Source organism: Schistocerca nitens, chromosome 8 (genome assembly GCF_023898315.1).
Source record: "Schistocerca nitens isolate TAMUIC-IGC-003100 chromosome 8, iqSchNite1.1, whole genome shotgun sequence".
Lineage (NCBI taxonomy): Eukaryota > Metazoa > Arthropoda > Insecta > Orthoptera > Acrididae > Schistocerca > Schistocerca nitens.
In genome coordinates, this window is record NC_064621.1 from 540,471,558 (window position 1) to 540,497,309 (window position 25,752).

The 25,752-nt window shown below is 39.1% G+C and overlaps 1 protein-coding gene across 2 annotated transcripts in view; it reads left to right on the top strand.

Annotated features, from left to right (window-relative positions):
• LOC126198485 (ubiquitin-protein ligase E3A) overlaps nucleotides 1-25,752 on the top strand; it is a 133,917-nt gene that overhangs the window by 48,046 nt on the left and 60,119 nt on the right. For both annotated transcript variants that reach the window (XM_049934854.1, XM_049934855.1), the window contains exons 5-8: nucleotides 12,332-12,550; nucleotides 19,138-19,650; nucleotides 23,881-24,025; nucleotides 24,115-24,320. In XM_049934854.1, coding sequence (XP_049790811.1) covers nucleotides 12,332-12,550; nucleotides 19,138-19,650; nucleotides 23,881-24,025; nucleotides 24,115-24,320 — 1,083 coding nt within the window. The remainder of the gene's footprint in view (nucleotides 1-12,331; nucleotides 12,551-19,137; nucleotides 19,651-23,880; nucleotides 24,026-24,114; nucleotides 24,321-25,752) is intronic.

Below are 25,752 nucleotides of genomic sequence, written 5' to 3' on the forward strand. Positions count from 1 at the left end.
GGATGTTGCAGGTGGGTCTTTTTCCATGGCTGTAGTGCCAACAGTGTTATCGGGTGTAGATTCCAACCAGGGTGCAGCACCCTTAATGGACGTGACCGTTTTCAATAGAGTAGGCTTAGTTGGTCAGCTTTCTTCTGTGCCTCAGAATGCATGACGCAAATTATTTTCTTTATGGGTGACAAATGTAAGGTGTCTCCTGTTCCTTTGCCAGTTGTGCTCTTGTTATGTCACTGTTCGGGTTGTATTTCATCATTGGAACACTGAGTGGAGCCTATAGAGTTAAGGATGTCCACATCGTTACTTCTAATTGGAATTACACTGCTCAATTCGCCAGGAATATCAAATACCTGAATGAGTGGCAGATGTCACCCTTTCGGCATCGACGGTGCCTGCAGTGGGACATGGGGTGTCACCCACACCTTCCATGTTGTGGGATGGTGCCTCTCCCATCACCATAGCTTCCTCCAGTTCCCCTCAGTTAGGGGAAGTGCAGCTGCCAGCTCCAGCTGCTGATCAACTGACCCGCAAAAACAGCAGGTGGGGCAGGGTGGGCCTGTACAGTATGAATGTCCATATGCCACCAACGGACAGATACAAAGGTATATGCTTCTTCAAATCAGCTCGAACATTCTTAACACCACTGTCAACTTGGTAGATGCAAACAGATGACCACTTTTCATTAGTGATGCTAAGAACAGTTCCACAGGGACATATCGTCGCTCAAAGCTTCTAACAGCAGATTGAATATGTGTACATTACAGTTCCGGTAGCCAGCATGTACAATTTCCTCGTCACTAATCGAGCCATCAAAATGTTTAAACTACCGATTACCACCAGTATAAGTTACAATATTTTCACATAACTCTGAAATTTTCAGTCTTATAAAGAGAGTGTTCAAAATGAAATCCAATTGAAATCCCATAATATCTACATGAACAATCTTAAGTTCCTCACGTACCCAGCTGTGAATATCTAAAGCAGTAGGACATGAAGAGTTCCGATCGAAGATGCACTGGATACAATCTGTTCTGTTTAAGTTATACATGTTACGGGATGTTGTTATGACAACACAAAATCACGAACCTCTCACGAGACATAAACACACAGTAGCCACGGCAGTGGACGAGAGACTGCTGCCGTGCATCTGCTCGTTGTCACGACTGCAACGCAACTGTGGGATTGGGGAGGGGTTTAAAGATAACTTTTCGTGTTTTTCTGGGATAACTTGAAAATTGCCACTTCTAGTGTAAATGTTCCCTAGTACAAAGTCAAACAACACTAAATTTCCTACAATAGAGGCAGAACCAGTAGTTCCAGCATTGCAGGGGACAGAGAAATCGCAAATTATTAAAAAAAATTGATGTTTTAATGTTGCAAAATTAATGTTTAATTGTTTGTATGTCAGTAAAGCACAGTTGAACCATATTGAGGTATTAATTGTGTTACAGGGATGAAATGATGTTGTGGAGCACAGGGCTGTCAAGATTAAAAGGGTGCAGTGATTGAGTAAGCTTGGATGAAACATTTGAACTAAAACATTTGTTGGAACTGTGATTAAATTCAACATTAACCCTCTTCAACATGCCAAAGCCAATTTACATGTAGTCACAGCTCCAAGAAGTATGAATTTAAGAATGAGCCAAAGCTACTTAAGCCTTCACTAATATAAATCACTTAAGAAAACAGTTCAGCAAATAACTGTTAATTGAGACAGATTTAGGCAACATGTATTTCAATTATTTGAACAGGTTTTGCCAGTAACACGAATTCAGAAAACTCAATATTAGAGAAAAGAAAGGCTGTCATGCAAGACAACAGTAAAAAATTCTCACCTGAAGGAACAATTAATGTCCTTGTGGAAAATATATTTTAATTAAGACAGGCCAGCAAGGGTGGCTTAATTGTAAAAGATTAAATCAGGCAATACACACGTACAGCCATAATGACCAAAGAAAATTCTCTATCATATGGTTCTCTTCGGCAGATTGTTACACAAACATAGGCAATGAAGCTACCTAGAAAACTGTTGCAGAAGTCATAAGAAAAACTATCTTTCAAACACCCAACCAACATAAGAAAATACTATTATAATAGATTTAGTACATTCATAGTAATATAAGGAATAAAAAAATGTTAGCTTACCTTGTTCCCTACATGCTGCACGTGTCACTCTCTTTCCCACATGTGGCAGACATTTAGCACATCATTCTTTCAGGTAATAAATGTAAAGGCAATTGAATATGCAACAGACTACAGTTAATAGCCAGTAATCACTGTTCTTAACATCAAGGCAGTTTAACATTTGTTTCTTGCACTAAAACACCTGGCCAGTGTAAATATTAGTACACATTCCAGTAACTGTTAGTTAATCACATGAGTGCAACTCGGATTTAGAAAATAGCAAACAGAAATGTCGGCACTGAAAGAAAGACTTGTGTTCTTTAATACAGGAACACAAGTCTGTTTATGGATTAAATACAGCTCACCGCTGTCCAACACTGCATTCAGAAAAAACTGACAGTACCTTTTATCACAAAGAGTAAGTGCAGTCCATGCTCATTACACACACCACAAATGCACACTCTTCCATCGTACAGGCCCAGCAGGATACAGATGTCAGATACAAAAAATTTTCAGCGCATAAATGTACGTGCACAAACCAAACCAGCTGCGGAAGTCTGTTTACGAGGAATGCAGTCCCAACTGGCCACTTCCTCCTCCAGCTCAATACTGTTACTGTCCACCTTCTCCTTGCTGGCCTACAGATAAACAGGCCATTTAGCAGTGATCTCATAAATTGCAGTTGTGGCAGTATTGCCAACTTAGGTCATTTGTTGGATCAGTGCCATCCAAGGCACAATAGGATTGGGGGGGGGGGGGGGGGATAGTCATGTGAGGGAAGGAAGGGTGCTGGATAATGGTCATGAACTTACTTCCTTCATAGGTCTGCAAACTGGTGAGTGAGAAGGTGCTCCCCACTTTCCCTACTCCACTACGTCACTGTAAAAAAAACTGCAGGCTGTTGCATAAACTTACATCAACAATTCCACTAGTCACCTTATGACTCACTGGCGACACAGTGCACAGATATGCATGGAGGTGTTTTCCACTAAGTGCATTAATTGGAGTACTGGCATGAGTTACTAATAATACTTAAACATATGGACAAATTCAATGTAAATCTCTGCATACTATTCTACACTGCTAGAGGGAAAATAAATTCTTAATCATGTAGGGCAGCTGTAGTGTTCTTCCAGGAAAGGCAACTTCACCCTATACAAGCCCTGCTCGCATTTCATTTACAGACAGAATACCTTCTCAGCATTTCCTGTCCACTTATCGTATGTGGGTTGACAAAACTACTCTGAGCTTGTTAAGTGACCTATTCTATAAGAAAACTCAACAGTTGTAGCTGTCATGTGTCTTCCTTATTGAAGAGCCTGTCCCAAATGTAAGATGCTGTCAGTGCATATTCGACAATGTCGATTTTGTTGTTCCCTCTATCAGTGACTGCAACATTTTCCACATGAGGGATGTCGAATGCATCACCCCAGCCACAGCTGTACCAACATCTGAAATGGCCCAGAAGCTTAAACTAGCTCCTTCTGCAACAGAAGTAAGTTTCCTAGGTGTTGTGGAAATTCATATTTTTCAACATATGTCAAGCAATACATTACACCAGATAAATGTTCTAGAGTTGAACATGGTTAGTCCCATTCCATCTGACATATTCACACCCACCGTGCAAGATATACTGTGGATGTGTCCTAAGTGGCTCCACTCAGTGCAGCCTCCTCTACAAGTGCCAGCAATCCCTGAATGGAAGAGATTCATGCAGTAATACAATTAATGGTGAGATTAGTGAAGAAATTTTGTTGTCATTCATTAATTCTCAACCAACTGACAACATGGTTGTATGGCTGTACAATAAGCTGTTAACAATAAACAGTAGCAAGGTGCCATATTTACCAATCCAGTCCCTTTCCCACCAGCACTACATGGGTAACGGGCAACATAATTAAAAATTAAACACTTCTCAGCCATTGTTTATTGTAACATCATTTAAATAAAAACTCACTTAATAAACTCAAAAGAACTCCATTATATAAACACAAAACCAACATAACAGAATTGGACATGAAATGCTGGAGAGGTGTATTCTCTCTGTTAACTGAGAACTGAGCAGTGCTCGTGATGGGTGATTGCATTCCTTGGAAGAACCCATATAGGATGACTACGCGTCAATTTCCCCTCCAGCAGTGTAGAACAGAGTGCAGATACCTACATAGAATCCGTCCATATGTGTTTGTATTATTAGTAACTCATACTTGTATTCCAGTTAATGCACTTTGTGGAAAATAAACCACCTCAGAATTGTTCATGCACTGTGTAGCCTGTGATTCATAAGGCAAGCAGCAGAAGAGTTGTGCATTTTTAGTGCAGAAAATGAAATAATCTACCTAACTTGGCGGTGTGTGTACACACACACACACACACACACACACACACACACACACACACACACCACTGTTTTCTCCCTTGTATAAGGGGTGTTCAAAAAGAAATGAGACAGAGGCATAATTACAGAAACTAGTACTGTATGTTAGAAGTATTGACCCTGGCTGTTGAGACACTTGTCCCACTGTGACACAAGGCAGTGAACAGCTGTCTCATAAAATTCCCGGGGCTGCGATGTTAACCAGTTCCGCACGTACAGCTGGTTAACCAGTTCCGCACGTACAGCTGGACGTCGTCATCTGAAGTGAATCGTTTGCCCCTCAGTGCCTTTTTAAGGTGACCAAAAATGGCGTAAACACATGGGACAAAAGTGAAAGCCCAGCGTTACTCACAAACCTGGACCACCCTTCACCTAGCAATCAAATCAAAATGACCAGCCAATCTCACCCATGGGGTCTTTCTGCTCCACGACAATGCAAAGCCTCATATGGACAACACAGTTACAGCACTCCTGCAGAAATTCAAATGAGAGGTTCTCAGCCACCCTTCATACAGTCCCCCTGTGATTACAGCATTTTTGGACCCCTTAAAAAGGCCCTAAGGGGGCAAACAATTCAACTCAGATGACGACGTCCAGCTGTACATGTGGCACTGGTTAACATCGCAGCCCCGGGAATTTTATGAGGCAGCTATTCACCGCCTTGTCAGAGTGGGACAAGTGTCTCAACAGCCAGAGTCAATACTTCTAACATACGGTTCTGGTTTCTGTAATTATGCCTCTGACTCGTTTCTTTTTGAATGCCCTTTATATACGGTATAGAAATTCTTCAAATTCTCGTCGTCATTTTCAGACAGTTTTAACGATACCTTTGTGCATTGCAGGTATCCCTCTTGCAGTTGCTCCAAACTCTTACACATCTTTACATAATATTGTTGTTGTGTCTTGTCCTGCATAAGCAGAACCCTAGGTTCAGAATTCTGTTCTGTGAATTCTAAGAATTCATTGAACCCTCAAGATAAACTTGACAAAGTTTGTTTTCTTTACCCTTGATGTACACAATTTCAGAACTGAACTCCTGCAAGTACATGCATCACTTTCCTAACCTTTGATGTAATAATTTGCATTTCAATAGAAAAGAAACTGCTTGATGGTCACAGTAGACTTGTGGTGTGCTTATCCCATTACTTGTACTCAAATTTGTTAAATGCCCATGTAACCCTGAGAGGCTTGAGCTCTGGCACAGGCTATTGACTGCTCGGATTCAAAAAGTGTTCAACCAGCAAAACCTATTACCTTAGGTGTCAATTCCCCATCATCTTCCTTGATATGAAATAAGCATGCTCCTAGTTCCTGTAAAAAGGCACCTGTACTCAAGCACAAATTCTGTATGTGTCAGGTTGGTGTAGTATGTTTGCACATTATAAGGCTTCCTCCATTTTGTCAAAGTCTGCATGACATTGATTGGTCCATATCTGTGGATTGTTTATCCTCAAAAGATTCAGCAATGCATTGCTATTCAATAACTGATCTAGAATGAATTTCCTAAAAAATGAGACCAAACCCAAATATTCCTTGAGTTTTTTGATTCTGTGGCGGTGGATAATGTTTGATTGCATCAAGTTTTAGTGGATCAGGTAGTATAACCTGTGAAGAGGTAATATGACCCAAGAATTTGACCATTTCTTTTCTTTTCGTTACATTAGGTGTGACCCCATATTCTGCTAATTGGTAAAATACCTGTGACAAAGCCTCGAATGTTCTCAAGTGGGAGTAGCTATTAACAGGTCATCAACATAGTGACTCTACTGAGAAGTTTTGGTCCCAAAACTTTGTCCATTGCAGAAATAAAAACACCCATGCTCACTTACAAGCCAAACAGCAAAACACAAAATTCATAGCTCCAGCCCCCACACACAAAGACACTGTACTTTCTGCTATCTTCGTGTAATGCTATTTGTCAATATAATGCTTTTAAATAAATTATAATGAGGTATTTAACATTGTGAAATTTCAGTGATAGTTCAAGGTTGTCAGGGTATGTCCTGACAGGAAAAATGATTTTGTTTATACTTCAGGTGTAAAGCACAAGCCTGACATTACCGTTGGGCTTGGCGACAGCTAAAATAGGGCTACAACATGGGAAACAGGAGGGTTGTATGATCTTCAAGTTTATCATCCTTTCAGTTTCTTTCCTCGGAGCTTCTCTCCTTGCCCAAGGAATTGGGTATGAAGAAAACAAGAATGTCTTGTGAGTAAATATCCATTTCATACTCGTAACCCTGTACTACCCCGTGGCACTTTCTAAATACTTGTGCATACCAGAGTATAATTTCATACAAGAAGTGTGCTGCTGGTCCCTTCTGATACTCTAACAAACAAATTAACTTACCTTAGTTTGGACTGTCTCTGTGTTTGTTTCTTGCTGTGTTGCTCACCCTTTTGTCTATCAAGAAAGAGTACGTTCGGACATGACTATTGTACTCTAATATCAGCACTTGATTTAAGTGTATTTTCAGTTGTGCTGATTTTAATTAAATTTACTGATAACCTCTGCTGGTTGATTGTAAAGAAACGTTTTCCTTGCTCAATGTCAATCTATACTTTGTATTGTCAAAGGCATCCATTCCAGTAAGACCAATACAAGTTTTTAACTATCAGAAAAATAAACCTTAGAGAAAAATTGCTGATGGTAATGGGTATTAATGCCTGAATTCAAACTGCTTTTGACTTGCTCTCCAGTGTGGTCAGAATACAACAGTTCTGCACCATTGATATATAACATAGTCTCTGCAGCTCGTTAAACAGACCTTGAAATATTAAATTTGTCGATGCACAGGTACATCTGGAATACATACTTGAACATTAATTATAGCTTCCACTGACTCCCCATCATCCTTTTCTAAGTTGTTTACATCTTCCTGAGACAGTTCTTCTTTCATATCCACCCCTTGGTCATATATGAGAAAGTAATTTGAATAAGTTGGTCTGTGAATGGATGCTTATCACAACATGTTAGTGCTTTTGTGATTGGTTGGGGGGGGGGGGGGTTAGCCTCTTTATTGTGAGTAACTTCAACTGTCTGCTCATTGTGGGCTTGACCTCGCCAGTTCGTGTCCTATATTGCCCTGGAATTAAATTCTCCTTGACCTTGAATTCCCACTGGATATATAATTGTTATTCCGTTGATTGTTATTGTCAGAGGAGGACTGCTGGATGGTCTATTTGCAGTCAGTTCCTGCTAATTACTGTATTGCACCTGCAGGGGTGCATTATGAACTTGTTGGCCACAACCCCTCTGTTAGGTATAAGCCAGTCTATTGTAATTCTATTTGTAATTTCCTTGGAAATCTCATTTGTACTTTTGGTTTCCCCCATTACCATAATAATTTCTTGTGTTGTTATTGTAAAGGGCATATGGGTGCCAGTCTTGTTGGTTATTGCCATGGTTCCATTCTGCTGTTATTTTTTGTGGAGGTGTGCGCTATGTATTAATGTTCTGTGGCTGCTGTTGCAACCTCTTCATATATTAGGTTAATCAAGTTGAGTACAGATAAGAAATACTATATCATTTTCAGGTGTAGAGATCAGGTTTTCCCTGATTGGTTGGGCAGGTGACTTTTCAGTTTTTTACAGTACATCCACATGGGAAACTGTGTGTATAATACCTGGTTTTGTTTAAGTATTTTTTTTTAAATACATCCTCAGCCCCTCATGTTTACTACTGAATGGTGATGGGTTGAAACCCTCTCGACATAATCGCTTTGGACTGCTATGGACCAGTGTTTGTCCAAGAAAGCCTGTTCAAATTGCTCATAGGTATGGCATCTCGGTCATATCTGTTGCCCACAATAAAACATCACCCTGTGTGTATCTCACAACAAACCAGATCTGTGCTTCTGCCCAGTGTGGGGTAACATGTTGCAAAAAGCTGTGATAAACAGTACAGGGTTTGTTCTATTACCCTCTGTTGAGAAAATTAGAAATTGCCTATGACAGAGCAGACCCCCCATGTGCTAATTAATTAGACAAACATGCAGTATTGTCTGTTGCCACCGTGGCATTCTTTGGACGCGCATGATTATACTTTGGATATGTTTGCACAGCTGGTATTGACATTGGCAGTGCTCGTTGAATTTTGTAATTCCTTTCTTCTCCATCTGAAGAGCTGATAGCAAATGGTTGATAAGTATTACTACTGTATATTGTGCACAACTGCAACTGATTGCTTGTTATTGGCGTCTCTCTTGTGACATCTGCAACATGAATTAAAATGCTCTGCAACTTCTCTTCCACTGCCTTTAAGCCTAGCTCAGTCCTAGCTAGCAATCAATTCATTTTTCCTTTCCTTTACTACCTCTTCAACTGCTTCAACAAAAGTCTTATGTTCTTGTGTGAATTGTGCGAGGGTCGTACCTTTATTTAGCTTTTCCACTTCATCTCTGCCCTTTAAATTCTTTACATCTGTTTTGATTTTTCTTGTGCTTTCTTTATGAACTTAGTGCCTAAATCTAAGTTGCTCAATTTTTTGTCAGCTCGTGTACTTTCTTCAGCAGATCTTTATATAAAGAGTGCAACTCATAAACATTACCCGTCCTAGTTTCTAAATTTCTTCAAATTTTCGATGGAGCCTCTTGCATCTGAGTCTGTGCATCACTAACAATATTTAGCTTACCTGCCATTGCTTCCTGTGCCTGGTCTATAGGTGACACTTTTTATCTTGGTTATTTATCTCCTGAGACAAATCAGTGAATAATTTCCCCTTTAATTTCCTCCCCGTATCTGTAAGTTTTCATGTTAAATCATTAGAAAGGTCAGTACGTAGATTTTGTCTTAAATTGTCAAACCTGTGTGATAAGTCATACTTAAAACCATTAGATGTTTGGTTTTGTTCATTTATAAAATCACGAAATCTTTCCTCAAGTTTTTTTGGTTTGTTATGTAGAAAAATTATTAAATAAATTCTTCATTAGGTCAGCGAGGCCTTTCTACGTGCCCTGCATTGAATATATTGATGATGATACACTAGTGCCCTCTGTACCTACTGTGTCTTGTTCCACCACATTTGGAACAAGTTCTTGTGCCATGGAGAAATTGAAAATTACTGATTGCGCAGTAGTGTGTCTTTCACTGGCTTTATGCAAGAAAATGCTTCTCAGTGAGATTTGGGAATTAGTGTCATCTACCATGAGCATGATAGTGTGATGAGGTAAGACATTGTCATCAGCTTAAACTGAATTTGTGTAATATTCCCAGTTGTTATCAATTTGATCGATATTTTCAGTGTCACTATCATTTGCCATCACATTCATTGCAGCAACATTTTGTATCTCTACACTAATTTTATTAGTCAGCACAACCTTTTTAACTGGTTCCATTTTTTAATCTTTTTTAAAGTTGTAAATATGAAATAAAGTTGAATTTTAATCTTAAAACTGATTTCAAGAGTGTTCCCAATCAGTACATGATGTATCCTACACCAGTATTGCTGCTTATGGTTGCTGTTCAGTTTATGTACCCACATTTCAAAATAATGTTCACCCAAATCTCTCTTGCTGTTAAAAAGATTTAAATTTATGGCTGGATAGGGTATGGTACTGATACTACTTTTGATCGAGGCATTGCCAAGCGCAGTCATGCAAGCTGTAAGTTGGAGTTCTTCCCTCCCTAATAGACAATCTTCTTAAATGTTGTTGGTACAATTCCTCCAGTTAACCATTTATAATTTATGCACACCATGTGGTGTTTACCCTTGGTTTTCTCTCAGCAATGTTATTCCCATTGTGAAACAAGGTAAATAAAAAACAGTTAGTACAATAGGATGTTAAACAACATGTTTCATATTGTTTAATTATTGCACGTGTCTAATCTATCTTGCACTGTCCAGGGCATGCTCACAAGTTCTGCTAATAAATTAATAATGTTAAGAAAAATAATTATGATGGAAATTCACTGGCACCGAAACAATAGCAATTTGCTGGGGAACATGTGTGTCAGCTAATTTACGTACAGCAACACAAACTCCAGATGCCAGGCTTATGATTTTTCGTACACACGAAAAATCTGTAATATATAATATTGGATTATTAGATAATATTACCTCGTCTTCTTCTTTGAAGACAGTGTTACAGTACCCACCTTGCTTTGCTTAAATTTCTTGCTTCTCTGAAGTGTTACAGATACTGGTTGCGCAGATAGATAGATTGGTGAAATAAGGAATTTGTAAATGAAGTTGACTTTATAGTATAACACATTATTAGTGAACTAAACATAAATCTAAATCTTCTCTCTATCATGGATGGGAAAAGACAGACAATAGAAGATTGATGAAACATCCAATAGGCGTTTTTACAAACATGAGAAAATTGATGTTTTCATCTTGTCTCACTAGCTCAGCAGGCTTGATTGCTGCAGGTGTACTGTGTTTTAATCTTTAGGCAAATGAATGGATAAAAATAGACAGAGAAAATAAAACATACACCCATATAGGTAAACCACCATAAAAATTTATGAAACACTCTGTAGTTGTTTATAGTGACATAGTGGCGTAGATAGCTGGGAATCACCTGCTTACTCTTCAGTTTGCAGACCTATAATGGAGGGAAGCGCATCACCACAATCCAGCAACCTGCTTTTCCTGCGCGACAAGCTGCCCCCCCCCCCCCCCCATGCCCCATTTTATTATAGCGTGTTAATAGAATTTATACCTCAGTTCGGTTTCACTGCACTTAGGTGTGGTACACAAATTTAATGTTTGTTCTTAACCTCCATCATATAAAAGTATACATTAATTTTATACTATGAAACACAATTTTTAATAATTCGCTCCCCCCTCACTCCCTCTTGCACCACTGAAACTATCAGTCCTAAATAAAAATGAATAGTACCTTTTTTCTAGTAGTTTTAATGTAGTTTAATTTTGTACTGGAAATCATTTTCACGTATAAGCTGTGATTTTCAAGCTATTCAGGAAAAATATGAAAAAGTGATGTTTAAACACCTCCCTCCTACCACAGTACAAAAATTTTCAACTCTACAGTTTTTTTCCCCTATTCAACCTTTTTCAGTCTCCATTAACTGGGCTATTGCCCCCAATCCTCCCTTCGAAATCATAATGAGCTCCAGGTACTACAAGCTAGTTGTCCGGTTGAACAGGCTTTCTAATTGTAATGTTGACAGACATTGATTTCTCCACCAGGAGTGTAATAAATTTTCCTTATTCTGCTAATTTAAATTGTGTAGCGAGGCTAGTCAGGCTTAAGCACAGTGCTGTTTAAATGCTTATGCTTAGAGAAAAGTGAAATGTGCGTGCATAAGCATGTCGTAATATTTATTTGCATAGTGAATGTACTCCTGGACTCAGTTTGACTTTAAAAATTGGAGCTGAAGACCACCTCTGCTGTTATTATTTTCATGTTTTATTGTATACCACTTGTCTTAACCATAGAATATATTCATATTCATCTTTTGGACAGTAAAATTTGCATAGTTGGTATATCAAATAGTGAATTTGCAAAAACATATTTTTATTTTTTGTAGCTTTTAGCAACCAAGCAGTTGTTTTAAAACAGAGTACAAGCAAACTACTGCGTGCATATATTGGTGATGTATGGTGCAGGGGAAAATATGGGCTGGAACTGCACTCGTTAATCTGTTTTTTTAGCACTAAGTATAAATATAATAGATTATTGTTATTATTATTATTATTATTATTATTAATTGTATTACTTTTAGTTGGTTGTATCTATATATGCTGTTTCATAAAAATTAATCAAAGATGTAATAACATGTGCTTGTATAGATTAATCTGTTTCGTTAACATGCCTAAAAACAATTGAAGTTTAATGTTTCACAGTATTGATAAAACTGTTTCAGGTAGCATTGCCACAGCTTTGCAAGGCAGCCTCTCACCTGTCAGTGACGGGACAAGCATGGCTTGCCAGAGTTTGGTCACGCCATTGCAAGACACGGCTGAAATCTCTGCTTGAGGCACTACAGGAACTCATCACACGTAAGGTTCTCTCTGGTCACTTCAACCGAGAGTATGTCGTGCAGGATGATGAGTACATAACATCAGCAACAAAGCTTATGAAGGTGCGGAGGCTTCTAAAGTAGTCTGTAATTTGTATGTGCCATCTCTTGTTAGACACTGAATGCCTTTGGTTTACTGATTCTGCAAAGCTTACAAGTAATTTCAATAAGTGTGTATCCTATTACCAGTGATTATATGTTACCACTTCAAGATCATACATAAAATAAATGTTTAACTAAATGCCTTTTGTGATCTAAAGTAAAATTTAGTTATAATTCTGAATTATTTTGACAGTACATAATACAAGTGTCTGTATTACGCATCACAACTATAATCATTCATTAATATAGTGGGGTAAAGTCCTATAACCAAATGTCATTATAAATGTTTTCCATAATTTCTCTAATGACTCCAGACACGATCCTCTCTCTCTCCTTTTTTACTGAAGAGATTTTTAAACACCCATAGTACAAAATCAAACAATGGAGAATCCAGGATGGAATGTAACAATATTATGAGAAGGAAAGTTGCTACGTACCATATAACAGAGATGCTGAGTTGCAGATAGGCATAACAAAGACTCTCACAATTGAAGCTTTCTGCCATTGGCCTTTGTCAACAATAGACACACATGTGCCAAAAGCTTTAATTACGAGTCTTTTTGTTTTGCCTATCTGTGACTCAACGTCTCCGCTATATGGTGAGTAGCAACTTTCCTTCTCATCATATGGTACAAAATCATTTACATAAATAATGACTATTTGTGATTGAAGTATGGAGTGAAACGATCTGTTCTCTGAATGGAAGCTGCACTTATCAGGTTTAATAAAGCTAGCAAGTGTGTGTGTGTGTGTGTGTGTGTGTGTGTGTGTGTGTGTGTGTGTGTGTGTGTGCGCGCGCGTGTTTGTGGGTACGAGTGTGCGCTTTCCAGTCTTTGCTTAAAACAGTAACAAAATATTAGTTTTAGACAATGATGATACCTTCATATATGCATTCAAAGATGCTAAAAGGGAAGCCTAGTGTGAAAATCTTCCCCTTTAACTGTAATATCAGATAGTAAAATACAAAACAGCAATCATTTCTGTTGTGTATCACAGTATATGAAGTATTCTCAAGGGCCAACAAAAGCTTACTGTGAAAATGTACCATTGTTGGATCTGAACACAGATCTGGAGATTTTCATTACTAGGCAAAACTGGTAGTTGTACATTACCATTATGAGCAAAGACTAGAATAAAGCATACTTGATGACAGTGTCACATTTCATTGTCCGTATATATGTGCATCACTGACTTAGCTGTGAACTGTCTCATGAGTGGTGGAAGTGTTCTTGGTGGTAGCAGAGGAACACAGGTATTAAAAAAAAATCTCCATTTCTGCATGACATATTCCCCTAGACTCTTTTTGTCAGAGTTTAACACCTAGCTCACAGATTCCTAGAACTATCCAAAGGAGCAAGCAGGGATAAAGCTATTTTTATTTCCTTTCTAAAACATAAGTATACCTTACATTTTATGGTTGTCCGCAGTAATATTTGTCTAGTATGCTGTATGATGAATGCAATGCACTTTCAAATGGTAAAAGATAATTTTTATGTGATATAATTACAATTTAACAAGTTTCAGATTTTTTTGCTTTACTTGTACTGTGAAACCATGCTTCTTGCCAAATTTAGAGATTCTAGGTCAGTGGGAAGCAGCTACATTTTGATTGAGATAAGTGGCTGTATCTTTTGATTGCATTAACTTAGGAGATTAAAATTTTTACACCTCCAAGGGACCTTAGATCTTAATATGTGACATAAATTTGAACCTGATACATGTACCCGTTCCTGAGGAAAAGGGTTCTTGACAGACTGTTTTTACAGATTGATGCACAACTTTAAAAAGGGAAGTGAGAAAGATGTTCCAATTATATACAAATATCACTAATTCCTACCTTGAGCTAAGCGTGAACACAACTGTTAGGAAGCTCTTTTGTGAAGTGTACTGTCTGTCAGACCAGAAGATGCAGATTGCAGATATATTTTTAGATTTGACCAAAGCTTTAGTCACAGTAAGCCATTGGTTACATTTAAAAAGTCTGAAGTCTTATCATATTGGGGATCCATCCCACATCATCTGGCCACTTTTTTTATTTTATTTTATTTCATTTTATTTTTATATTTTTATTTGTAACCAATGCACTAAATTAACATACGTAGGGACTTCAGAAAGTATGATACACATGCCGTCTGGTGCTAAGACAACAAGAGTTGTACGTTGTCAGAAGAGAGTACGTGTTCCAGATTTCCTGCACACACAGTTCTGCTGTGGTTCAGGTAACAGATGCATCGTAGTGTGAACTGAAATGGCAAAGCAACTGAAAACATATTCCAAAGTTGAAGTACTCGAGATGGTACAGTGCTCGTCGGCAAAATGTCTAAATGCACACAGATTAACCACAAATTTCTGGCAGTATGTGGACCACATGCAATGTCATGTCCAGTTCTAGAGAAATGGTGCCAACAATTTGGCCATTGCTATATAGACATGGTTGATGCTGGTCAACAGAGGACAGTGTCCAGGCAATTGTGGAAAAACATCTGAGATAAAGAGATTTTCCAGACGATGTTCAGTAGTGGTTCTTGAATGGCTCCACGACCAAGAAGCAGATTTCTATCATCAAGGGATGAAATGATTGGTGGAGCTTTCTAACTGCTGTTTGCAGAAATTTGGTAACTATTTTGAAAAATAGTGTAATGTATCTGTGTCACTTTGAAGTGTAGTGCAGCATTCATTAAAAGTTGACCTGTAATAATAATGTGTAACTCACTTTTTAAAGTTCCCTCATTCAAATTAAATTATAAAATCATAAAAATTTCAATCCACTAATGAAACAGTGATACAAAGTTTACCTGAGGGCTCAGTCCGTGCTTCCTTTCTCTTCCTCATATACACTGCCTCATAAAAAGTGAAGCACCGAGAAACGGAAGACAATTCAAAATGAAACTTCAGAAGTTGAGAGGGTGTACGATTGTATTTCAGTGATTACAAAACAGAGGCAGGTTTGTAAAGAATTTGATCCCATTTATCTGTATGATGTTGCACTTTCTCTGTGCTGGGTGCTTGCACTGATTCGGTTGGGAAGGATGACATAGAGCAGTTGTTTCTGCTCCTGAGGCAAGCTGGCACACAGCTGTTGTAACTGTTCCTTGATATCCCAGACACTGGCACTGGGATAGGGTGCACATTCAAGCTTGTCTTACATGTTCCATTGAGGTCAGATGTTGGGATCTTGCTGGCCATAGGAATACCTCGTGAACACAGTATAGAGGTACGTGCCATGTCGTGTGGTCGAGAATTTTCTTATTGAAAAATGACACCACGATATCTACACACTAGAGGTAACACTTAAGGATGAATTATGGTAATGATGTACTGTTGTGTCATCTGTTTCCTCAACCGCTACCAGCCGTGACCTGAAGGGCCACATGTGAGGCCTCTCAACATGATGGTTCATCCATTTTAGTGCAGAAAGAGATTCATTGCCAAAGACAATTGTGATGCCATTCTTAGACAGTCTATGCTACCGGATCACACGACCACCTCACAAAGCTGTTTGTGATGTGTTAATGGCAGCCCATGCATGGCTGCCCGCCTGCTGCTAGTCCCAATGAAATGGCAGCGCATGCATGGCTGCCCGCCTGCTGCTAGTCCCAATGAATTGTTTAGTGTTCTGACATAGCAGGTGCAGTTATCAAGGGGTTTGATGTGCTTTGTGCACAATATGCTGATCCTCCCATTTGTTGGTCAGATGTGGCCACCAGAAACTTGACAAGTATTCCTGCCCTCGTGTTCCATGCAGTCCAACATTAGGCCCCTGTCACATCTGAATGCCCCACAGATGTGGATATTGCACAGTTTGACCCACCAACCAAATGCAGATGCACATTGAGGCCTCTTTCAAACACCGCTAGGTGCTGATAATGTTTTCTCACACCATTATGTGGTGTCTCCATGTCCTTCTCAGTGATTACTGAGCATATGACATTACTGACGAACTTATATATCCTACTAGCCCTGGTAACAACAGTAAACATAAGAAACACTAATGCACTCTCGTTGCCATTGTACCTGTCATCAAGAAAGGCAACTCTTAATCATTTACATACCCGCTGGTAGTGTGTACATGTACAAAGTTACTTTGATAACCAACCATGACTTTTGGGTGATTAACTTATTATGTCAAGCAGTGTATATTAACGATATTGCACAAAAACTCGCATTATAAACTATGCAGACCTATATCTTATTTGTGGTAGATAATACACTGTCCAGTCTCATTAATGTGACCTCTGTCAAAAGCCTGAGTAGACACCTTTTGCAGTGTGGACCTCTGAGAGACATACAGGAAGAGTCAATGAAGAGGTTCTGGAGGATACCGACAGGGATGTAGCACCATGCTGACTCCAGTTGTATTAGGTTTCTCAGTTGAGGATCTGTGAGAGCGAACGAGCTGGTCCCACACATTCTCGATTAGGATTAAATCTGGGGAGTTTGGTGGCCTGGAGAGAACAGTAAACGTAGCCTGGTGCTCTTTGAACCACACATGTACACTGCGAGCTTTGTTACACGTTGCATTGCCCTGCTGGTAGATGCAATCGAGCTAAGGAAAACCAAACTGCATGGCCCCCATTGATAGATGCATACCTGTATTTATCCCTAGTGCCTTCCAGAATGACGAGATACCCATGGATCTCTTTATTATCCTCTTTTCACTATTTTTAAACTATTATTTTAACTTCCATCCATTTGTTGCAACCTTTCAAAACAAGAAAAGTGTCACAGCATGAGATATAGCATGCAAATTCCAGCCTTCATTGCCAGTCAATAGCAGTCCTTATGGGTGCATGAAACAGGCGCCTGCTGCCGAGGCCCATAGTTAGCAAGGTTTGATGAATGGTTGTTGAGGAGACACTGTTGATAGACATTTGGTTCATCTGGACGCCCAGTTGCTCAACAGTTCTCCGCAGCCATTGATCAGTTGTCCCAGCGTCGGTTTTGGATAGCATCATTTTGCCATGCACCGAATGCTTTAACCACAGCAGCACCCGAACAGCTTACAGGCATAGTCATTTTGGTAATACGGCCACCCTTGATGCAAAAGCCAATGATCATGCCATTTTGGACATATAAGAAATTGCTCCATTTCAGAGTTATGACGATTACTACACGGTTTTCTGTGTCTCCGGACACTCTTTATATACTCTCCACTGCTAGTGCTGCTACCTGCCATCTCTGAGTGGTTATTGCACATTCACATCGAACATGGGCAAAGGTCACATTAATATGACAGGACTTTGGATAGAGAAGCAGATTCATTTGCTAGTAGGCAAATGTTACTGAATCTCAAGTACTGGCACTTAAAATTGGCAATTCCCACCACACCAACGTGAATGGAGTGTGTAACTGACAACAAAAACTCTCAGCTGTAAGAGAGAGAGAGAGTGTGTGTGTGTGTGTGTGTGTGTGTGTGTGTGTGTGTGTGTGTGTGTGTGTTTAATTTTGCATGTGTTAGTCAGTAGTGGCTTATAGCTCCTTAACCAGCTTGCAAAGACAGTTGCTAGACAGACATTGAAAAACATATGATAATATGTAATGCTTTACCCCATTCTTAACTATGATATTGTATTGTGGGGCTGCACAGCTGTTGTCCTTTTAGAAAGAATAATGCGGTCGCAAAAGTGAGCAATAAGACTACATGTGAGACAGACCATAGAGGATCATGTTGTGGTGTGTTTGTGCATAACAAATGTTTCAAAATACATTCGTAATATGTTTTAATTAGTTATATTTTTATATGTCAATCAACTGAAGTTACCTAGCACAGAATTAAAAATATCTGATGTGTGGGCTTTAATCTGTTATTTGCTGTGGTTAACAAACCACCCAACTGTCTAGGAACACGTCAGGGGATTGACATTAACACTAAATTTAAATTTTTGATGGTAGAATAATGTTCATCTTCATTCAATGGATTTTAAGATACAGTTTGTAATGTGAACCACCAGAACATCAGAAATGCAGTAGTAAATATAAGATGGAGCAAGCATAATTATTGTCATACTATTATTTCTGGGCTGGAAGTGACAGGGCATAATAGGTGTTCTACCTGGCTTATGTTTAGTTTTCCTGTGCAAATTACCTTCCAATGTTTAAAATTAGCTTATTGATGCAGAAATTGCTTCCGAGGATAAAGCATAGATGAGATTATGTTGTTCATGCTACTACCTCACTACATTTTGCCACACAAAGTAGTGGAAATACAGTGCGATAAGTGAAACATCTCCTCCAGTGGCAGTTCTGTGGTTGCTATTCTGCTGTAGTATAACAGATTTGTAGAAGTAAGCATTTAATGCTTAAAATTTACTTTTTGTTCAAACCATAAGGCTTCTTGAGATTCAGAACTAGGGAACTATGAGTAATAAAAATGTATATGAATATTGATACTTTATGAAAGTACAAAGAAATAAGTGTATGCATGTCAATTGAAAAATAATATTTTATTTATATCAGTACAGTTACCCGAATATTACACTGTCGTTTAGCACCTGTGGTTTTTCTTTTTGTACTGTCGTTAATAGTAAAGCTCAAATTTTGCTCTGCAGGTCTTGTATTATGCGAACATCCTCGCCGGAGAACTGGATCCACCTGAACTGCGGCAAGAAGTTCCAAACAGTAGTGGTGATGAAGTAGAAGAGGGCCATTTTTTTGCAGAAGCAGCAGGAGACACGAAGAATGGAAATCCGCAACATTTCGAAGATCCTCTGTCTGTTGAACTTGGTGTGAATGTGCTAGATTCTCGGGAACCTCATATACCATTTACAGAGTTCTATCATGTGCTTCTCAATGACGTAGTAGAAATGGACAAAGACTTTGCATACTACAAGAGTGATTCTACAGATTCTTTACCACATATGACCAAGAAGTTTAGTTTTATGAAACATTCTTTCATATTGACACCTGCTACAAAATCATTGGGACTGTATTATGACAACAGAATACGAATGTATAGTGAAAGGCGGATGAGCTTTTTTCACACAGTTGTGGGACAACCAACAAATCCATTCTTGAAATTAAGAGTTAGAAGAGACCACATTATAGAAGATGCTCTTGTAGAGGTGAGTATGTCCGCCTTAATGTACATGTTTGACTGTAATAAATATGTCAGAATAAGTATTTGTAGTTTCATTATTGTTTTGCAGAATAATTGTAATTTTTTAGTGTTCGTAGCTGATCAAATTAAGCAGAGAAATTTTTGTAATAGATCATGAAATGTTGCATGGAGTGTGAATGTACTTCTGTCCACTGACAACTATGAGGGTTGGAACTTAAATATTGGAAACTATTCACAACCGATACAAAAGAGTTACATGTTTGCACCTGTTAATGTCCTTCTAAGTAATCCCCAGAGTTCTGTAGAACCCACTGCCAGCGATGTGGAAGGCATAGTATACTGTTAGCAGAGCTTGTTTTGTTGATGGTGCAGATGAAGCAGTCTACTGCCTGTTGAATCTCTGGAACAGTTCTGAAGCAAATGCCATGAAGTGGTTCCTCCATCTTCAGAATAAAATGAAAGTCACAAGGACTTAAGTCCGGGGAGTATGGTCGATGGTAAAGTATTTCCCAGTCCCATCGACTGAACAGAGCAGCCACAGCTTGCGCTGTATGTGCTCACGCATTGTCGTGCAAAATGATGGGTGGGTTGTGCAGAAAGCGTCGCAGGTGATGCTCCAAAAACGAACAGTAATACTGTGCATTGACGGCCTGCCTTGGAAGAACATAATGCGTTACGATAACAACATTACAGTCGTACATGAGAATCACCATACCGGGGCTCTGACGCACTTTCAACTTTCGCAGCGACACATAATGACGCCATTCATTGGATTGGTGTTTCAGTTTTGGTTCGTACAATGTGGCCCATGTCCTCATTCATTGTTATGATACGGCGTAAGAAAGCCTCTCCTTCGCACTCATAGCGCTCAAAGTGCATCTGAGCAGCGTCGTAATGCATCCATTTCTGTATTTCCGTCAAGTTGTGCAGAACCCATTGTGATACAATGTTTTGAATGCCCAGGCATTCCTTCAGGATGCGAAGCACAGTCATATGTGCTAATCCGGTTTCGTGGGTGAGCTCACAAATCATATGGCGTTGATCACTGTCCACTAACGCGGCAACAGCATGCACTTCTTCTTCAGAGACACTAGGACAACCTGCCCGGTGCTTGTCTGCCACAGTTTGCCGACCTTCATTGAAGGCTTTTACCCAGCGTAACACTATTCTGTAAGGCAGTGCAGATTCCCCACACACCTATTGAAGATCTTAAAGAACTGTTTTGCTGTACGACCTCTGGCACATTAAATCTTGATCCAACTCTGTTGTTCCTGTTTTGAAAACATAGTGACACCATTACGTTAGACCACTCGCTCACGAGTAACTGTGTTTCTCTCGACTGTGCGCACGCCGGTGACGTTGGACGGGTGAATCCACGTGCTCAGAGGTAAGGTAGGTATGTCAGCAATGTGTACCATCAGGGACAATAGTAGATTCCATTGCATAGTGTCTCCACAGCAGTGTTGCCACTATTTAAGTTCCAACCTATGTATATTGCATTTTTAGAATATTGAAGAAAAGTAAGATTGATGCTGCGTGACCTCTACAGTGCAATCTTATGGAATTTAGGGTCAGTCACAGTTCTGTAATACAGATGAAATAATTCGTTAAAATTTCTGAAACCTCAAGAAGCAAGTGACTGAAAGGAACTTCATACCATATATTAGACTCATGACAATATGTAAGCTACTAACATTGCAGAACTGTACCTGATCACTGACTTTAATAACTCATAATGGTGAGAAGCCCTCATGTGCTGTAATAACCTCTAAATATCTGACAATGAAATCCGTGCCTGAAAATGTCCTGGGAAACCACAGTCCATGTCATTCATATAAGTGTGTACAATATGGTTCTTGCAGAGGACTGTGACAAAGAAATTGATCGTCATTTATATTGCTGACTTATCTACTGGCTGACACGAGGCAATTTGCCGATCAGAAAAGCAGTAATATTTGTCAATCTTCATAGGGTTTGTACCTTTCTCACTGTGTGTGACCAGGTGTTATCTGGGTAAAATATGGAATTATCTAAGGGGGAAGAAGTACTGCTGGTTTGGAAGTAGAATAGCTGCTGTTAACCAATTACTTCCTCTGTAAAATTGAGGAGACATCCTCTATAAAATTGAGGAGCTGCTAAACTCGATTTTAAATCCTCAGCTTACAAGGACCTCTAATAATCTGCTTATAAGTAGCTGCTACCTCCACCTTTATCAGTTGTCTTTGACATCCTGCGACTAAGAAAGTATGCATTGGTATACTTTTACTGTAGTAAAGACCCGCAAGTCACCTCAGAATGAATGTGAAATCAAATCTGAATCCCAGTCTTGCAGCATAGGCCCACAAATCCTCCCACTGATCAAATCTTTAAGAGCCCCAGACTGATCTAATTGACTCAACTGATCTCTAGATTTCCCCTGCTTGGTAGTTTAGTTTTTTCCCCTCACACTGTCCTTCAGGGCACTGAATGTCCCGTTACGTTGTCTTTGTTGTTTGCAGTTTCAGTATACACTGTCATCCAATGAATGAATGGTACTGGATAACTGCCCTTTCAGTCTCTGCAAAGGGTGCCAAACTTTTTGACCTTCAAAATATCCACAGGTGTACTGCCGGTCTACAGTGTCCAATGGGCACAATATTTCGTCGATCAAACATGTCGCCATCATCAGGTGAACTGACGGACTGAGCTCCTGTGAACGTGCCGGCACGGAGATCCGTACGCTATGGCTGCTCAGGGGGAACTGGGTTCGGTCGTGGCGGCGGCCGATTTAAATACCCTCCGCCCACGGCGCGCTCACTCCACCGTCCGCGCCCCACTTTGACCTTGCTTCAAAAAGTCCCTGGGCGGCATCTAGCATATAACATGTGAACTCCAGCATTGTTCTCACATTGTGACCCGTTGCAGCACTTATGACTGTTGTTTTTTGGTTCTCTTAGTGGCTTACATGCCAGATTTTCTTGTGAAAATTGCTGAGAATTTCTTCAGGCGTTTCTTGGTCTTCCTGGTTTGTCAAGAAGGCTGTAGCTTAATAAGCAGCCCACTTGTTTGTGATGTGAATGCCTTTAAGCCGCCACTCGAGATTCCCTCAGTGGTCACTTGGGGGCTCAGCAGTGTTCCTCAACTTAGTTGGGAAACCCTTTTCAGTGTGAAGCAAATGTTTCAGTACCTGTCTGTCTTTTGTGGCTTTTTGTAGAGTCTCACTGCATCCAGGTGCACTGAAGTGGAACCCTTTTGTCCTGAGCATTGGACTATGAATTAGGAAAGTACACTCTGACCATACAATAGCAGTCATCCCATTAAAATGCACCCATTGTTTCTTGACTATACAAAAGTCTAAATATTGGTTAATAATTCTTTGGTGGGATGATCTTTCACCCTATAACAAGGACTTCCCGTAGCAGTGAAATTCCTATGAAGAAATACAGTTCTTAACATTCTCTACCTTGTCTTGAGTGCCAACTCATCAGAAGTCCCAGCAATATTAGCTGACTTTAGGCCTAGCTCATAACTCAAAGAAAAACACGCAACAGAAATCTAACTACCGGACTTCAGATCAAACAGAGACTGAATTTCACTAAATTGCTCCTGGTAATTATCTTACAGGATACATGAGGTCAGTGATCACAGGAGGAAGGACGTCTTGTGAGTGTGCACATGTGGGCAAAGTTTAATGAACTAAATGGAAACTGAGATACTATTTATTTAGAAATTGGAGTATTCTCCTGAACTGCTTTAATCATGGAACACACTTAAAATCCTAAGTATATGGTTCCATAAGAACAAAATGTATTAATCATAATTATTCAGCAAGGATTGGGTGGATCATAGGCTGTAACAGGGATTCACAAACGCTCTGGTGCAAAGTCTCAGTCATTCATGGAATTACCAAATAAAATATTCACCATTTTCTCATAAATTGTGAGTCATTAGAAATTGCTTGTGCATCATAGTGAAAAGAGATCTGAAACCTAATCGGAATCACGATTGATGAAATGTATCAGGACTAGGTAAAGAGCAAGTTCACGCTCTGTTCAGTAGTTACTATTCGTATTTCAATCTTTGGCTGTAAATGTTTTTTGCTTGTCGTAAGTTGTTCACTAACAACTACATATGAATATATTGTTGCTCCAGATATCATTTCTTTTAGTTGTTCTTTCCCATTAGTGTACAGTGGTTAGTTTTGTCAAGTAGTAAATGCTGTGCTTATAAGTAGAATGATTGTTTTTGTTTATAGTTGGAAGTGGTAGCGATGGAGAGCCCAAAAGATTTTAAGAAACAATTGGTTGTTGAATTTGAAGGTGAACAGGGTATAGACGAAGGCGGAGTGTCGAAAGAATTTTTCCAGTTAATTGTTGAAGAAATATTCAATGCGGATTATGGTACGTTCACAAAAAAATTTCTTATATGGAAATAAAAGATTTGAATTGTGTGTTTTCTGTGCTTTACGGTAATTTGTGTGTCTCCCCAGGTATGTTCACCTTCCAGCAAGAAACTCAGACTGTCTGGTTTAACCCCACATCATTTGAGAGTGATGCCCAGTTCACATTGATTGGCATAGTCTTAGGTTTAGCAATATATAACAACATTATTTTGGATGTCCATTTTCCTATGGTGGTGTACCGTAAGCTGATGGGAAAACGTGGAACATTTTACGATCTCCAGGACTGGAATAAGGTTTGACATTCATTACATTTAAGTTGTTTCATTTCACAGAACAATAGTAGTATTGTAGTAGTATTGTAACTTGTCTTAGTTGAACCCTCTCCCTCCACCACCCTCCTGTGTATATGTGTGTGTGTGTGGGGGGGGGGGGGTGCATGCACAGAGGGTACATTAGTTCATTGCCTTAGACAAAAGGCAAAAGGTGACCATGTTGACACTAATGATTATACACTTGTCTTGGTCACCAAAATTGTTCTGTATTTAACTTCTAATGACATGTTAGAGGTTACCCCATTATCAAATCAGCGACATAAGAATACAAAGTAAGACATAATGTAGAAATGAATCTTTAATTGAAACAGTGGAGTCAAGTTAAAAGAGAGAGAGAGGACCAGAGCCATAATATATAAGGGCATAACAGTTAAATTTAAATGCTGTTCGGATTCTGATGTAGGATGTGATCTTCACAGAGGCTCCATGTATTTTACAACTAATATTAATAGCAAAGATACATCTTATTACAAAAACCAACACATGTAAAATGAGATAGTAGGAAACAAGGATATTAATGGAATCAGGATCACCTCTGCCACATACAGCAGGCCAGTGGCCAAAACTTTTTGTAGTATGTAAACTTCCATTCCCTTGCATAACAATTCACCAAACAAATGCACTAAATTTTTTAAGAAAACTGTATCCTGCGTAATATATAATGCAATTGTATCCAACTTATCTGACAAGCCATTTAACACCAGATATTTGAAAATAATAAAACAGTGTTTCAACAAGTTATTGAGTTGCCCAGTGTGAGAGTGAATGGCAGAACCTAACAGTTGTAAAATATCTGAAAGAAGGAAGCAAATCATGTATCAGTCAACATCAGCCATTTTAAGTAAACATCCCTAAAATACCATGCGTTATCCCAGTGAAACAAGATATCTCCTGAGAGACAATAACAGTACGCTATAGTCTATTGAAGATGCCATGGAAGTCTCACATCTGCGCCGAAAGGCACCACACTTGTTGTCCTTGAAGAAACTGAGGTCAGTGCTCTCCATAAAAAGAAGTAGATCACATGATAAATGAAAAAAAAGTGGCTTCATCAGGAATTGATTTTTCTGGTGTTTGACAGCCTCTTGGAATAAACTCTGACCACCAACTACAAATATATTAAAAGCAACACTATATCAGTTATATCCTTCATTCAATGGCACATGTAGCTTACAGTTGATTTACTTAAAATTATAAACAGTGCCTGTGTTATCCCTTGAAAACTTTTTAAACATTATATATTTGTTTTGTTAAGTATTACAATGTGTTCTACAATTAGCATACTGTCATAGTTGAGATCTTATGTTATATCAGAGGGAGTAAGTATGACATTTTATTGAATACCATTAATTTTTGATACTGCAGTATGTTGACTGTCATGTACCACTGTTTT